The 16,979-nt window shown below is 42.9% G+C and overlaps 1 protein-coding gene across 6 annotated transcripts in view; it reads right to left on the reverse strand.

Moving 5' to 3' along the window:
* TNC (tenascin C) overlaps positions 1-16,979 on the reverse strand; it is an 81,861-nt gene that overhangs the window by 14,850 nt on the left and 50,032 nt on the right. For 2 of the 6 annotated variants that reach the window (XM_052669713.1, XM_052669712.1), the window contains exons 11-13: positions 8,531-8,803; positions 6,276-6,548; positions 26-298 (exon numbers count right to left, since the gene is read on the reverse strand). The exons of 2 other annotated variants lie outside the window; for them this stretch is intronic. In XM_052669713.1, coding sequence (XP_052525673.1) covers positions 26-298; positions 6,276-6,548; positions 8,531-8,803 — 819 coding nt within the window. The remainder of the gene's footprint in view (positions 1-25; positions 299-6,275; positions 6,549-8,530; positions 8,804-16,979) is intronic. 2 more of the 6 variants (XM_052669714.1, XM_052669716.1) reach the window with 2 other exon arrangements.

A 16,979-nucleotide genomic window follows, 5' to 3' on the forward strand; every position in this document is an offset into this window, starting at 1 on the left:
GAACAATTTGTTCACATTAAAATACCTGTAACAGCCACAGTGCTTAGGGGCTTTGTTTGGTGCCCCTTGGCAAAACCATAAAGCATAACCTCATAGCCAATGCCAGTTATAAGGCCTTTAAGCTTCAGTTGCCGCTGGGCTCCCGTAAGGAGGAACTCCTGTGGGTCCAGCAGCTTGCCAGAGTCCACCACGACTACAAGAAAGCTGTCGAAGGCATTCTCCGATGCCATCCACGACACTGTGAACCCGTAAGGGTTAATATCAGAGACAGTTAGGTTTTCCAGTGGGGGCATGGCCTCTAAAAGAAGGGAAGGTGCAAAAACACACACAAAAAAAGAAGTAAAAAAAAAAAAATAGCGAATTAGAAAATGTCACAGATTCCACCAGATACAAATCACAACTTTTCCCCCCCAAAATATGGTATTAATTGAAGTGCATAGCGAGGATCACGAGACTAGGATTTTCAATGGAGCCTCCAAAAGTTAAATGTTCAATTCTTAATTTTCCTCTAGCACATCTTAACACCTCATCTCAACAAGCTCCTTTGAAATTCCTTCAAAACTCAACAGGTAAGCACATTACTCCTGTTCCACATGCACTAAAAGGCAGATATAACCAAAACTGCTTTAAAACTGTTATGCACAAAGCTTTCATTTCCTTTCAGTTGCCACCACCACAGCTGCTTTAGGGACAAGTCTCAACCTTGACGTTCACAGTTCCTATATCTTACATTCCTTCCTCTCTACCTCACACGAGTATCTCCAGCCTTTTCTTCCAGCAGTAGAAGGTCAGTGATGCCAGCAGGACTGCGAGAAGCAGGACATCCATCAGCCAGATCACAGCCAGTGAAAGAACTAAACACTTCAAAATTGCTTTTGTGGGCAACAGGAGAGAAGCAAGAATTTGCACCGGCTAAGGGCAGGGGCTAATGATCACAGAACAGAGCAATAACCTGTTCAAAGAGCTTCACAGGCAGCTGCTAATGTAGCATGCTAACAGCTTAAAGAAATTCCAGTGAGGGGTCTTTTTTTTTTACATCAGCTATAATCAGTTTGTATCTGTTTGTCAAAGTTCAGAGCTGTTTCAATTTCTCAAAACTTTCCCACTGCATCTCTCAGACAAAAAGGCCAAATTTTCACACAACAGTCAAGCTCACACAAAATCTGATGAGTCAAATAGGGAGATCAGCTGGCTCTGCTACGCCCTGGCCTTGACACAGCATCCCAGGCATTGCTAGAATTCTCTAAACAATCTGACAAACCACATTGTGTTGGCCTAGGAATTAACTCACCCAGTCTTCCATTGCTCAAATTCCACTCACTTAAGAGGAGAAGTAGTTAAATGCAAAATTTTCTTTGGCTGAGAGTTTTAGGTTTGTTTTTTGACTTTTCACAGCTGATGACATTGGCTCTCTGTTTGAGTATCCCTGGGATAGGTGTGGAGTGACACCAGTATATTAAACCCAGGAGGTTTCTGCAAACTGCTGGCACATCCAACTGTGGTGTGGGGTGTCATGTGTTTACCTTGTTGTGGGAAGCTTCCTCTCAAAACACTAATGCCCATGGTTTGTTTTTGAAGTGGAAGAGTTTTAAAACTCCTTGACTTGTAACAACATTCATCAGGTGGCAGGCCAAAGCTGGTGCAAAATGCAATCATAAGGGAAGGGATCATGGTCACTGATTTTCTTAGAAAGTGCTGGCCCCAGTGCTGTGAGGGATGCTGCTCCTTCAAGGAGTGCTCCCACTGTGCATTAATGAACCAAGGCAGAATAAGAAAAGGCTTCAATTTCTGCTTTAATCCTACTTAGGCTTCCATAGGTCTGTGTGACAAGCCCTAGCAGTGCACACTGACCATGTCACACACAGAATGTGAACACTGTAGTATTTATTTGACTATATCAGCATGTGATGTTCACTAATCCCAGATAAAATTATTCATACATAGGTTATTCATAGATGAGTTCATAGAATGGCCTGGGTTGAAAAGGACCACAATGCTCATTCAGTTTCAACCCCCCTGCTATGTGCAGGGACACCAGCCACCAGATCAGGCTGCCCAGAGGCCACATCCAGCCTGGCCCTAAATGCCTCCAGGGATGTATAGGTGTAAGATGAATAGGTGTAGGGATGTATAATGGATGTGTAGGTGGAAGCACTGACAAATTTCTCCCTTAATCATGGGGAGTTAGAAAAGATCATAACACATGAGAGAAGGACTCCAGAGAGCTCTTGAATAACTTTAAACTATTACTCCTCCTAAATTTTTTTTAAGGCCAACATGCCTGCTGCAACCCACGCTTGTGCTAAGCTTCAAATGAAAGCATCAATGCTGGGTACTCAGTGCTGCAGTCCACACTTCTATCTATGTGGGAATATACATATATATATATTATCAACTGATAAACATACTCCAAACCTTTCGGCAGGTACCTGTCATGACAAAAGCAGTGAGGGGCTCTGTGTGAACACCTGCATCGGTGGTGCCCTTAATGTTAATGTCATAGCCAGTGTAATCTAGCAGGCCTGAGATGTGAGCGCTGCGAGCACCTCCCGACACCGTAAGCTCCTGGGGTTCGTGTGCTGCATAGGAATCTCTAACGTGTATGACAAACTTGGCAAAAGGCCCATCTCTTGTGGTCCACGAGAGGTTGAAGCTGTCGGGGGTGACATTTGTGAGTGTGAGCGTGCCCAGCTGTGGCTCAGCCTCTGAAGGAGAAAAGGAACACAGGTGAAGAGAGAGCATTACTTTGGGGTGGGGGGAAGAATTAGCCATGGGGAGGGGGAGGGGGGGGGAGGTTAGAGAGACTTAAAGCTAAAGCTGAAGGGTTTAGCCTTGTTTTGCAATGGCTGAGGAAAGGAGGAGCACCGTAACAACTATTTTGTAAGGTTTTGGAAAGAAGCCAGTGAAATTAGTGCTGATTTTAAATTATTTTTTCCATTCGGTTTTCTTAAATGCTCAAAATTTTCTTACTGAAATGTGGGTTTGATTTACTGAAGCATCAACAGCAAGCAGCCCCATGGTACAACCATGGAAAGTGCAGTAACTCAGCACTGGAAATTTAACAGGAATAGCCAGACTCACAGCAATTCTGAAGTAGGATTCAGGCAGAAATTAGGGTCAAAACAAATGTCCTTGAACACAGACTTCAGCTTCTGCTTAGCATTCTTGTTGTCTGGCATTGTAGATACTCATATTTTCGGACCCAGAAATTTGTTGGGATTTTAGTCCTAGCAATGATCATCTCAGCACTAATCTCAGGCCAAAACCTCTCTGGACTCAATGGCTAAGGTGCTTCTTGTCCCCTGATTAGGCACAATCAAAGAGCATCTAATGGACTGGACAAAAACAACCAAGCAATGCTCTTGCTCTCCCTCTTTCTGACTGTTCAGAAGCTTGGCCTTCATGCTATAGAAAGGATACCATTCCTACTTTAATCTATTCCATTTAAAGTAAAATCATTAAGGATTCATTAGAGCACAGAAAGGCCACAAATACAACCCTGCAGTCAGGTGGCCTGGGAATCTGAATTTCTCTTTCTCTCTTGCCAATTGAACCAAGAACACCTTGGGAAATGCAGGCAGTACGACACCAGGGAAAAACTGTACAAGTGATACATGCTGGGAGAAAAGCAAGAAGGATGTATCAAACTGACCCAGAAGAGTGAAAGAACAAAATCCTTTTGTTATCTAAAACAAGAAGTGCTGCAAGATGTTCCAATTTTTACCAGCTGTCCCCAATTGCTTTTAATTAATAGTCGACCTCCCTCAATGGAAAAGTCTTGGAAGAGGTGAATCCAAGTGGCCCCGATTAAGGACACATGCCACTGTCATGCTGCCAATCAATGCCTTCATGGCTGACAGTGAAGACATCACCATGTAAGCATAATACCTCTGAAGATGGGAGGAGATGAGAAAATATCCACAATGCAGACAGGATCGAGTGAAGAACCCAGTGAGACTGAGCATGGAGCCATCAGCCCCGCATGCAGCTCAGAGGTGACAAAACCGATCCTTTCCAGTCTGGTTCTGACATGGCTGCATTCCTTCACATGCCATTTGCATCCAGTCAGGCAGGCTCATGACACAACACCCAGACTCCAAAGAGTACTACATGCAAAACGAGTTGGAATTCTCTCTTCAGGAGAGTCTCGGTGAGCTCTTGGAATCACCATCACCACAGGAAAAGCTCTGACCTACAGTGAAACCTGACAGGTCTCAAGGACTAAAAGACAGCAATACAAGTAGCAGTGTGGTGGGCTGACCATCAAGAAAGGGTGGACTTCCTATTTAAGCCCAGTTTTCTGCTTGGAATGCTTAAAAATGCCGGGCAGAGAAGAATGCCAGAACTAGCAGAAGGTGGTCTCACCACTCCATGCAATTTTGGCTGGTCATTGAGCATGCTGCACAAAACTCCCACAAGAAATGCAAATGTCTTGGATGACATTTGGTTTTAAGAACAAAGAACCAAAATGACATGCAGGTGCCTCTCTGGCTGACAAAGCTACAAAGCCCTCCCACCCACAAGGAAGCAAGTGAGGATGGGATGAACAGGCACATCGCTCAGACCAAGTGAAAAGATATTCTGTGAAGGAATTAACCATCTGGAGCATGTCAGCTATATATACACAGCACTCGCTGATAAGTGTATATATAATGAAACCAATTGTGGTTTACAACTGGCTCCCTTAATGCTGGGGGCACTTTTCCAGCCTTTTCCATTGTCCCAGATATCTCTCTTTCCAAGCACTCACAAGGTCAGTTTATTTCAGCCTCCCCTCATGGTGATCTTCCTATACTTTATCAAAGTATGAAATATAAGGATGATGAGTTGGAGCCACGTTTCAGAGCAGTTTGGTGGGCAGAAAAAGAAAGAAGAGAAAAAAGCAAACCTAGAAGTCAAAACAGTGAAATACCTGTGGTTGCCAGTGCTGTCAAGGTCTGACCACCTTGCCCATCAACTACACCATGGAGCTGGACAGTGTAATTAGTGGCAGCTTTGAGGCTGGTGACTACATAGTGCCGGGAGGCCCCTGGCACTATTTGCACCAGTGAGTCCAAAGGGGAGTCAGAGTTTCTGACTTCTAGAATAAAATGGTCAAAGGCATTGTCCTGTGCTTCCCACATGAGCAACATGGAGTCTGAGGTAGCATTTGATACAGTGAGTTTGCTAAGGAGAGGTTCCTCTACTATGGGAAGAAAAACAAATGGAAATGCGTTGCAATTATTAAAACCCAAAGCAGTAAAATGAAAGTTTGAATTTACATGAGCCACAGATCACAAAGACCATCTAGCCAAATACTTCTTGATGTTTTCCATACCATAACCTCAGTGGTCACTTTACCATGATTCAGTGAGGAGATTCACAATCTACTGATGCTAGAAAATGCAACTCTGCATTATCTTGACCTCTGATATTTGATATTAAACTTGACGTCATTGACTACCTTAATCTCCTGCCATGACAAATAGCTATGACAACTTTTCCAGAGACCATGTCAGCAGGCAAAAATTGGTAGAGGAGTTAAATGATCACAACATGGGCTATTACCTGTCTGCTGTGAGAAGCACCTTCTGCTTCTGTAACCTAGCCCTCTCATCCTCTCTTATTCCACTTCCACGCTGTAGTTGGCTAAAGCACATTAGACACTTCCTTCTCTTTGAGAGCCTTTTTTGGACAAATTATCAACAGTAAAACCTCAGGACATGCAATGTGCCAACAGCTAAATGCCTACCTATTTCATTTACCAACATCAAATCAAAACTGAAGTCTGAAGCTGAATTCAAGCAATGTATTGGGCTTGTAGGAATCTGCTGACAGACTGAAATTTGCCTGAAACCTGTTTAGAGAATCAGGATAAAAACTGTACCTATAAATTGGCTTATCTGAAAGAAGGAGTGTGTCCTCAATGCTGCACAGCACATACTGCAAAGCCATCGTAATGAATCATCTGCCACTTGCTTCTTGGGAAATTTGTTTTGCTTCTCATCAGTCTCAGAGATTGTCCCTACCCTAATGTTTGAACAACAGCTAACACATTATTATGTGAATGAAATTGCATCACAATGTGATTGACTGACTTTGCTGGATGGGATGGTGGCTTAACATTCACAGCTCAAAATGTCTGCAGCAGGTCTTCTTTAGAAGGTGTCAAACAGTGAGGTAGAGAATTTGGCAGTGGGCAGACTGATGGGGTATCTGAGGGCAGGGAAATGGGCACAACCTGCAAGGAAGAGTTAGAAGAAAGGAGAGTTAGCACTGAGGTAGGTTTTATATACCTGTTGTAGCCGCAGCACTTATTGCCTGTGTGCGGAAACCATGAGAGATCCCATAGAGGTAGACAATAAAATCAGTGCTGGGGGAAAGCCCTGAGATATGAGCTGTTCTTGAATTGCCTGAGATGTTGAACTCCATGGGCTCCAGCAACCTGTTAGAATCAATAATTTCAATAGTAAAGATGTCAAAGTCCCCATTGGTGGTCGTCCAAGTAAGGTTGAAGCTTTCAGGAGTAATGTCGGAAACGGTTAGCTCACCAACTTCGGGGTGTGCTCCTGAGGAGGGAAACAACATTGGTCAGCAGGGGACAGCCCTGTACCCCCACCTGCTCAGAAATGATCTGCTTCGCTCTGCTCATGCTGACAGCACTCCAAGCTGCCCTTGGAGAAAAGGGTTTAAGTAAAAGCTTGCTACAGGCAAAACAGTTCTTAAAAGGGAAGAAATGAAACGGCAGCAACTCAAAATGCTGAAAAAGAGGAAAAAGAGACAGGGGAAAAAAAAAAAGAAATGAAAAAAGGAAGGTTAAAAGCTTTAGCTATTTCCTTTTGCAGCCATGCATCTTTGGGGTCTGAGCATGAAAGAAATCCCAAAGGAACATTTCCAAGCACCCCAGGGCATTTGGAGAAGTCAGCTTCCAGTTTTAGGAGAAGCTAAAACTAGAGGAAAAGCTGTATCCAGAGGAAAAGGTTGTGTTTTGTTTTAGTTCTTCTAGTTTCCCTTTCAGCTTAAGTTTATGAAAGCTGGCATGTAATTTGGGAGCAGGAGCCAAAATGCAAAGCAGTGATAGCTGCCTTGGGGTTTCTTCCTCTCTGCAGACATCCCTGACGTGCTCCAGGAAGGCTCAGAAAATTCTGACAATTGAAAGTCCCCAGAAGGGAAAATTCTAAAAAGCCGGATGCCGAGGATGACCCAGAAATGGAAGGGAAAACCTCAGCAGGGAATCTTCAGCTGTTTTCATTGTGTCAATAAAAGGAGAGCACACTGCGTGTCTGGGCAGGACACCCATGATGTCTGTTTTCTTGTTTGTTCCTCTACGACTTCTTTTGCCTTGCCACATTTGTCTATTTTCAATGGGCAATCTGCTACCAGACCCTCAAAGCACAGCGCTCCCAGACTGCAGCAGGACGCAGCCCAAGGCAAGTGCCCTGTGCCACACACATTTCTACTGAAGCCAAGCCACTTAAAGCACTACTGAAATAGGCAAGCTCTGCTTAGTATAATGCTTTCATTTTGTTTTGTTCTTGCATGTACTTTTACCCCCTTCTGTGCTAGGCAATATGTGCTTGGGAAAAGTAAATATGAGCAAGCTCTGGCTGTCCCACAGTGGCAGGAGGTTGCAAGGTCTGTAAGGAAGCCCAGGGGAATCACCCAAAGGAAGAGCCACTGGTGCCCCTCTATTGCCAATTCGTATCCTGCTCATTACAGAGATCCTAACACCTGAAAGATTCACTGAGCCACACAGGACAGACATTTCTATTTGTTTATCACAGTAGAAGCTCATGATCAGCAAACCTTTATCCACAGTGCAGCATTTCACAAGATGAGCCACAAAATGATGTTTGTGGCTCTTGATTAGCCTCACTCAAACTTCTGATGACGTGAGGTTCACCTTCCTTCTTTCAGCTCACTGTTATGGCACAGTATTTTGGTTAAATGTGGCCTTTTTGCACTGTATCTTTCTCAGAACAATCTGATTGTTTAAACTTCATGGGGCTCAATATATTCTTGGTAGAAATTTACTCGTGTTCTTCTCCATATGAGAACACATGGAAGGGCTTTGTCCTTGAGTCAGACTATGCCCTCCATGTTGTATTTATGCAGAAGCTGGTGTGTAATTTCAGAAATAGTTTCTGAAAGGCAAAACTCAAACATGCCCTTGGGTTTTGCTTATTTGGGCTACAAATACAATTTCACAAGGCAACCTGGACTTTCCTGACCATGTGCAACAGCCAGTTGGGTTCTGCAGTTAGCGTCAGCTAGCAGAAAAGTGCATAAAGGGAACAAAACAAGCCATTCTGAGAGGGGTAAAAAGAGCATTCCTGAAAGCAAAATGGCTCCGTGGGGGCACTGAGACTCTTATTGGAAAGTCTGATCATGAGACATTTCCACGCCAGAGATGTTCAGCCAAGCTTTAATGAGTTCAGTGCACCCATGCAAAGCAGACCGAGTGAACAAGCTTTGTCAAGCAGTTGCAATAGCTCTGGCTCGTGTCCCTGTCTGCAACGAAAGGGAGCCGTTAGGCTGGATGAAAAGATACCTGTCGTGGTTTCAACATAAAGGGGTTTGGTTCTGTAGCCTCGAATCACACCGTAAAGCGTGACGTTATAAGGTGTGTTGGCCTTGAGGCCTGTAATGTTCACAGAGTGCTGTCCGCCGGGGACTGTCACGTTCCAGGTCTCTTCTGGATCATCAGACTCCTGCACCTGAATGACAAAGTTCTCATAGGCCCCGTCGGCTGCTGTCCAGGTGAGCTGGAAACCATCCCAGCCAGTCTCTGACACTGATAAGTTTCCAAGCTCAGGTTCTTCCTCTGAATAAGGACAGAGAGTCAGTCAGTTACTCAGATTACAGACCGGTGGCAACACGGTATTACTTAATGACTTTCAGTTAATGAATTTCATTTGGAAGCAAGTGGCGCAGAGATGCACCCCCACATTTACATCCCCAGCTGCCCAGGTAACTCATAAAGTCTCTTCGGAGACTTGGCAAGACAGAACAGTAAGAAAAGAACCATAATAATAAATAATAATCACATTAATGCTGAAAGACTGCTCACAAAAAGCAGTTTATAGACCACCTTACAGCTGGATGTATTTTGCTAATATTAATTACAACTCCCTATGACACAAGTATTACCATAACCACTTCAGTGCAGCTATTAAGAATTTGGCATTTGCCATTATGAAGTGACTGTGAATACTGCAGTAACGCCTATTGTAAGGCTAGCAAGGCTCTGAGCTTCTAGTACTTGGGATTCAGATGGTTATGCTTTTAATTGAAAGATGTTACGTATTCTTCCAAACTATTTCTAATTCAAAACAGCAAAGAAGGGAAAATCTCTTTATGTCTGCATGACTTCAATTTAATAGGCCTATCCTCATTATCTTACATTATTCTGCCACCAAAGCCTTCCCAGAGGCAGAAAAGCTTGGATTTTCAGAGATATTGATACTAATCTGAAATTGAAATCTGCCTTCACAGAAATCAGCATTTTCATATGCCATCACAAGGGTGGCTTAGGAAACTTGGAGCCAGTGGAGCTAACGCTCAGCTGTTGTTAAATCTGAAAATTTAGGTCTTTTTCCCAGCAAGAGAAGCAAGTCTTCCAGTGCTGAGACAATGCAGCTGATTCCTTAAAATTACCAGGTTCATGGGAAAATAACACAACAATATATTTTTTTTCCTACATGAAAAATCTCAGAATCATAGAATATCCTGAGTTGGAAGGAGCTCACAAGGATCACTGAGTTCAACTCCTGGACTTTGCTACATGGTCAACCATTGGCACTTCCAGTATTTTTTGTGTTTATTTGCATTGTTGATGCATCAGCATTATAATAGGAACAAAGTAATAGTAAAGTAATAGGAACAAACTAAATAACCTCAATGTGCATTCCTGAGCTTTTATAAGAAATGATGCACAGAGGGAAATGGATCTGATGTTTCTTTTCTAAACTTTCATCGTAAAGCCTTGCATATATTTTGAGTTGATGCATAAGGGAGTGCTGAAATAAATGAGATTTAGGCTTAATTTTATTCATATAGATCTCCCCATAACAACATAAAGCCTGTTTTGTGACCCTCACATAGATTTACATAGGCAGGTGGAGCTGTATTATCAGACAGTTTCATGGATGACAGTCAGTTATCATTAGTGCAATTCACTAATATAAAGTAAATTACTACTACTACTCAAAGTCTTGATGAGTTTTTCTCATCCTGTCAGAAAAGAAGAGATGGTTTATGAAATAACGCAATGATGTTCAACAAAAGAACACAGGAGTCCAGCTTTATCAAGACAATCACAGAGCTAAAATATGGATCATGTCAAGATAGCACCATTTAGCTGAAAGAAGAGAAAATGAAACAGAAAAAGAAGTGGTTGTATCAGAAAGAATAATCTTTGTTGTCAACGGAAATAAAATAAACATATCAACTTCAAATGAAAATGAAGCTAAGCAAAAGTTAAAGCAAGGTAAATATTTCAAGTCAAAGCACGATTATAAATATGTAAGTAACCAACACAGCCTAGAAGCAATTCACATTTCTCTGAAGAGTGCTCAGTTTCATTCCCATCCAAGATGCAGGTCCCCTTTGCCTCCCAGTTATGTCTCATGCATGCCTGAAACAGAAGTGCACTCAACCCCATCATGCTGTCAAGGGGCTGACAGATACTCATATAAACTCATGCACCAGGTTGGATGGTTGAAGACCTCTGTAAACCTCATCCGTTAAGCGTTCAACATATGTGACAAAACAACCATAGTGTCATCACAAATGATATCAAGGGATGATGTTTCTTAACTTAAAAAAAAAAAAAAAAAAGATAGAACAAACCATTGAGAGATAAGGCTGCTCTGACTATTTTCTAGGTGTGCAATAATAATCTTTTTATTTCTGTGTGAATGTCTTACATCACAAATTGCATTTCTTTTGCAGGTGGTCTGCTATGGCCATTAGTCCCCAGATCAATTCTCCAGGTGTGAACTTCTACAGTGGCACTTTGTTGAACTGAGCTCTGGGGCTACAGCCCAGTTTCCTCGTGAAATTCACGTAATAGGGATAACAGGCAGAAGTTTTCAGAAGGATATACTCCCAATGTGTTGCAATCTTTTTTTTCTCTAACATCACCACTTCCAGGCCAATACTGCAAGCTGCAACTTCCTTGTGGTCTTTCTTTTGTGCTTTGAACCACAGTCCCAATAAATCCCTGTAATATCTTGCTATTTTCATGTGCCTTGTAAATAGCAGATGCATCAATGCCTCTCTTTGCATGCAGTTTGAAAAGAGAGAAATGATGCTACGTCACTTTCAAAGCTGCATGGGGCATTGTCCATGCTATATAACTCAAGGCTCTCATTCCATAGCAGTAAGTTTTATCCCATGCAAACAAACAAAATAAACAACTACAACTAAGAAAGGCATCAATCACAAAGCTTTGCATTTCTGCAGTGGAACAGCAGTATGAAAATGAAGTTTCATATTTCAAAGCAGAACAGGAACATGTGGCTAATGAATCCATAGAAAATACCTGTAGCAGCTAGAGCTTCCAAGCCCCAAGACAGCTGGCCTTGAGTGCTTCCACGGAGGATAATCTGGTATTGAGTGCCAGCTTTGAGATTGGTAATTTCTGTTTCTCGTTGGTTTCCCATCAAAAAGATTTCCTGTGTTCTGTTTAAACTGGACAGGTCTTTCAGAGTGACAAGGAACTGATCAAATACCTCATCCTGTGCTGCCCAAGACAGGGTGAAACTACTGAAAGTCCTGTGGGTTACGTTAAGGTCATGAAGAGCATCAGTGACTTCTGAGATGGGAAGGTCAGTGGGCACCAAAGGCAGAGCACGGGGACCAGTGCTGGGGTTTGTTAAGTGACTTAGCTCTGTAGGAGCAGGACTGGTAGCATTAAATGATGTTGCACTGTCTGGTTCTCCAGATGTTGTGATTAGATGTGCTAAACAAAGGTAAATTACAAGTTAAAATCTCCTGATAATTAACCCCCCAAATACAGCACATGACAACTAGTACCTGGTATAAAACAGTTTCTGTGCTTTCATTAAAGAGCTCTAAGATCAGAGAAGACAGATGGGTACTTCTATTTTGGAGACTGAATCCAGGCTAGAAGCACAGGCAGCATCACCAAGCATGTGGTTCCCACACAGAGCCACACTAAGCAGCAGATCCAGAGCCACAACCATTAAGCACAGGGGTCAGCTGACATGCTTTCAGTGGAGAAATGGATGGATTCATCCTCAGTTGATGTAAATCAGTCCACTTCAGCTACCTCTAAAGACCTTTGCTAATTTACATCTCTCAACCATGCCTTTTATCTTGACTACAGCACAGCAGTCATTGCTACTGATCCAAACCAGAACTGGAATGCATGCCAATTATTGCAACAATATCGAATCCAGGCTGAGAAATGGGACGCACAGAAACATGCTAAATCTCCTCCTGCCCAAGTAAAAACATGCTTGGAGGAGTGATCCACCTTGATACATGCTGAATTTTGAAGGAAGGGGAGGAGACCCTTAACTAAAAGATAAACAAACCAGAGCAATGTTCAGAGAGATCCAAAAGGATGAAAGAGAAGCAGGCTTGGCCTTCAACATGCTGAACAGATCTATGAACACAGCTTGTAGCACAGTCAGATTCCAAAAACCTGAGAGCTGTAAAAAACTGCAAATGCGTTTCTGATCACAGCTGTAAGGCAACAGGCAGGTGATTTTTCTGACACTTCAATTAGCCATGCAGAATTATCTCCTCATTAGTGGAAAACCACATCATTTCACACCTCACTGACTGCCTAACTCTCATGCTCCATGGCATTCAATTAAGAGAAAGCAACTCATCTACCATCATCAGTCAGATTAACAGCAATATGTTCTCAGGATTCAGTTATCTGTCTCCAAATTCATACACGTATCAAAAAAAGAAAAAAAAAAAAAGTTTTCAGAAGAGAAAGATCAATTTCAAAATGTTTTCAAATAAATGCAGAATTTTTAACTTGAAAATATACTCTCAGAACAAGCACAGATGTAAAAGCATCATTTCTCATCTCCAGGAAGGAGTGAAGTCTGTAAGGCAAACAGTGACCCGTACTTACATCTATTATATATTACACATACCATATTAATAACACTCCTGACTTAGGTAAAGGTTGTTCTGAATTCCACCAGCTTGTGACCTGAACCAGGCCCTACATATGGTGCAGCCTGAAGACAGCAGTGTTGTCAGCACATCAGCCTATGTGCCATGAGAGCTGCTGGTAATTAATTTTTTCTTTACAACTGTACTATCAGAACTGTTATCTGACCACAGTAGGGTAATGAAGGAAGGTTTCCATGGAACAAAGCAGGAAGACATGCAGCACGTTCTTTAGGCTTCTTTGACTTGAAGGAATACTCAGAAATACTCAAAAAATAGTATAAAAAAAAATGCATAGTGGCAGCTAGGCTTTACTGTGAAGTATTTCTGCTGGAGCCATGCATAACCAAAGCGAACAGACCAGTGAAGAGGAAAAAGCATCTGTATGTTATACAAGTAAGCTCCATGGCATGGATGGTCCCAGTGGAGAAGTGCCATGCACCTTGAGCTGCAACAGGGGGAAAAAATGTCCAAAAATACAAGGGAAAAAGAAGAAATAAGGCTATGTGTCCTTAAGCTGACATGCTAAGAATCCTTGAGAAAACCCTGTGAAACATCATTAAAAAATTGGCTTCTTTTTCCTCATTTTTGTTTGACCATCCCCACTGATACTTATCCCAGATTCCCACTAGCGGGTTAATTTTATTGCGAGACCTTTGACAACCACACAGGAGGTTGTCATGTACATGTTATCCCTGTGGTGGCATGTAAATAAGTTATCTCTGATAATTACCTTGTGTGTAATCACTGATTCCACAAATGAACTTATGGATGAGAAAGAGCGGTCTACACTGTTCATGCATATATAAACACACATGATCACAGATGAGTACACATTGTGTTATAGTGTAATAGGGGAGTATGTGGCTTTTTTAGTAACATGCAACAGACAGGAAAATATAAATGACATGAACACATGGGAAGCACTCTGATGCCATGGATAGTGTCAGTGTTCAATGTTCAGCAGAGTATTAGCTACAGAATGGGTAACAAAATTTGGATTATAGTCGAACTGTAGATCATGGAGATCAAATAATTGACAGAGAAAGTAGGGGAATAGATGGGAAGAAAACAGAGCTGTAGGAGCTCTAGGTGGGTGGATGACGGCCAGATAGGCTGATTCACAGCGGAGAGATGAATGAGTAGCAGATGCCAAAGAGTTGAAAGCTGAGAGGAATGCAACTTGATGGACAACAAACATATGCTCTTTCTCAGATTAGAATACTTCTTAGTATCGTTCTCTTAGTAAAATCTTCAGGCTGAATATGGCCAAAATATGTCCACGCTGCTGCTGCTGGCCTTTTGAGGAATTCCACTTGTCATGCTTCACTGGAGTTTTACTCAGAAGAATGTTAACGTCCTGCCAGGACATTTCCCCGGTTACTTGGGATGGAGCAAAGAGTATTTTGTATTATTTCTCGCTTCCGTCTCTTGGATCTCACATTATTTTCCAAAAGAGGCTATCAACAAGTTTCACTGCAGAATCGCTAATCGGCTCAGCCTCACTGCAGGGTATCACTGCAGCTCCCTGAAAGAGGAATGAAGAACCACCATCCACTACAGTATTGGTGTTCTTTTAAGAACACTTTGGCTAAACGGCTTTTCCCTCTCCCAGCCAGCTGTTTAAACACAGAGAAAAGCACTGAAATATATCAGAGTCCAGAAATACTACAGAAACTACTGCTGAAAATCTGAGATTCCAGGTTCTCTCAATAGAGGAATCAGCTGAATAAATGGACAACCTTTACTGGTAAATCCATTTTCCTAGGGGTCAGCACTGCAGTTTCCCATCAAGCTGTCTCACCTAATCACTCTTCCTAATGTTCCTTTGAGTCTGCGTACAAAAGGAGCAGTGCATCTGAGACTAGAATAAGCCAGGAGAGGAAGAGGGTATGATGCACAACACAGACAGAAGTCTTCAGTAAACAGCATAAATCTTCTTTAAAACATTCAACAGAATGGAAAACTTGCTTCTCCAAGCCATGCTCCTATGTGTAACTCATTCCAGAGGCAAGGCACTATCACATCCATGATTCGTCAGCAGTTGCTGCACAATCTGGGTCCTTCAGCAGAGGAATGTGAGGTTGGCACTTGGTTTTGCAAATGTGCTCTCATTTATTTCCACAGTCTGATGTATTACCATTCCTCCTCCTCCAGGACCCACATTGTGCTATGCAGGCAGGGCTCCAGAACCAGAAGAAGACGGAACAAAGCTGCAGTCTGACTGCTCAGCTTTCTCAGAGCTGGGTTACGTGCTCACTCTGCAGATTAGTTGTCAATCTCACGTAACATTCTCCAGACATGCTGCCAGAAGGGTCCCCTGAGCTAGCAGAATGGCTCACTTTGGTTTCTGAAGTGGTTCTAAACCACTTTGAAGGAGGTACCTGTTGCAGCCACAGCTCCCAGAGGAGGGAAGTGTTATCCTCCAGCCAGCCCATACACCTTGATTTTATAGGAAGTGTTCACCTGAGGGCCTTCAATCACAGCACTTAGGAGTTCTCTGGGCAGGAGGATTTCTGAGGGGATTCAGCTGCCAATGGCATCTCCTTGTACTCCACCACAATGCCAGTGCAGGCTCCAGAGTTTGCATACCATGAAACACTAAAGCTGGGTCTGTAACCCTTCAGCCCATGAGTTCCCTCAGTTCCTACTCCTGCATCTCTGTGTCTGCCTGAGCAACACAGCTCCCAGGGGCGGAATGCTTCTCTGGGCCAGCAGTCACTGCTTGCTTGTTAGACTATGTGAAGCTACAAGGAAGAAAACAAGCAAATGAGTGTGAAATATTCAGACTTTCCTTTTCACTATGTAATTTTTAGCATTTCTTGAATGCAGAATCACAGGCAGCAGTATAACTTTGTAACTGGAGCTGCACTTCATCCATTGAAGGAAACAGAAGTGACACAAGGCTGCCATCCTATGGTGTGGAATGTTCCAGGATATGTGCTTTGATCAAATCTTGTGAGCTCTGAAAGTTTCGAGCACTTATGTGCAATAAGTTGATACGCATACAAAGACAACCAGGAGCATGCATGGGAGGAGAGAAAGCACCGACTAAGAGCATCAGTGTGGGAGCAGAAAGAAGCCTTGCCCTCAGTGACAGATGGTTCACTAGCAAGCAAATTCAAATAAGTAGCAGGAAATGAAAGCCCTGACCCTTCTGGATATCTGCATGCAGAAAGCATGACTGAACAAGAAGGAACTGAAAGGAAATAATCTCAGGCATCCCAGAGAGTGCAAGGCCTCCCTTGTTCAGCGAGGACAGCACATGCCCCTCTACATAGCAGGACTGTTTCCACCAGACAAGAAGAGCTAGTCCAGGCTTAGCTGTGCTGCTGGCACCTTCCACATCAATCATTATTCTCTCTGCTTGGTAGCTCCAAGAACTCTCCTCTGAAGTACAATGGACCTGAGGTCACCCATAGCTCTACGAGAGACAGCAAAATAACAAGTTTGTTTTGCTTAGCCCGAGGACTTGAGGGCCCCCCAAGTACTGAGAATAAAGCACTTCTGCCTCCCCACACTCATGTGTTTGGATTTGTCCATTCCTAGGCAGGAGGGCCAGAAATGACAGGTTATGTCAACTGCTGCTGTTGCTTCTAAGGAGTCACTGCAGAGAACTCTTTGTTTACTGGCTGCTCTGAGTGAAGACTTAAAACAAATACACCATCCAGACGATCTTCTTTAAAAAAATATACACATAATAATCCAAAGAAAAGTGAAGCCATCTTGTGGAACTTTGGAAACGGGCGTTGGAAAGACCAGACTGTGAAATTCCACAGCATGTTGTTTCTGCCTTTTCACCCTCTACACATACTACTTTTGAGACTGCTCAGTCTTCTGAC

Source organism: Tympanuchus pallidicinctus, unplaced genomic scaffold (genome assembly GCF_026119805.1).
Source record: "Tympanuchus pallidicinctus isolate F22 unplaced genomic scaffold, pur_lepc_1.0 scaffold8, whole genome shotgun sequence".
NCBI classification, from domain to species: Eukaryota; Metazoa; Chordata; class Aves; order Galliformes; family Phasianidae; genus Tympanuchus; species Tympanuchus pallidicinctus.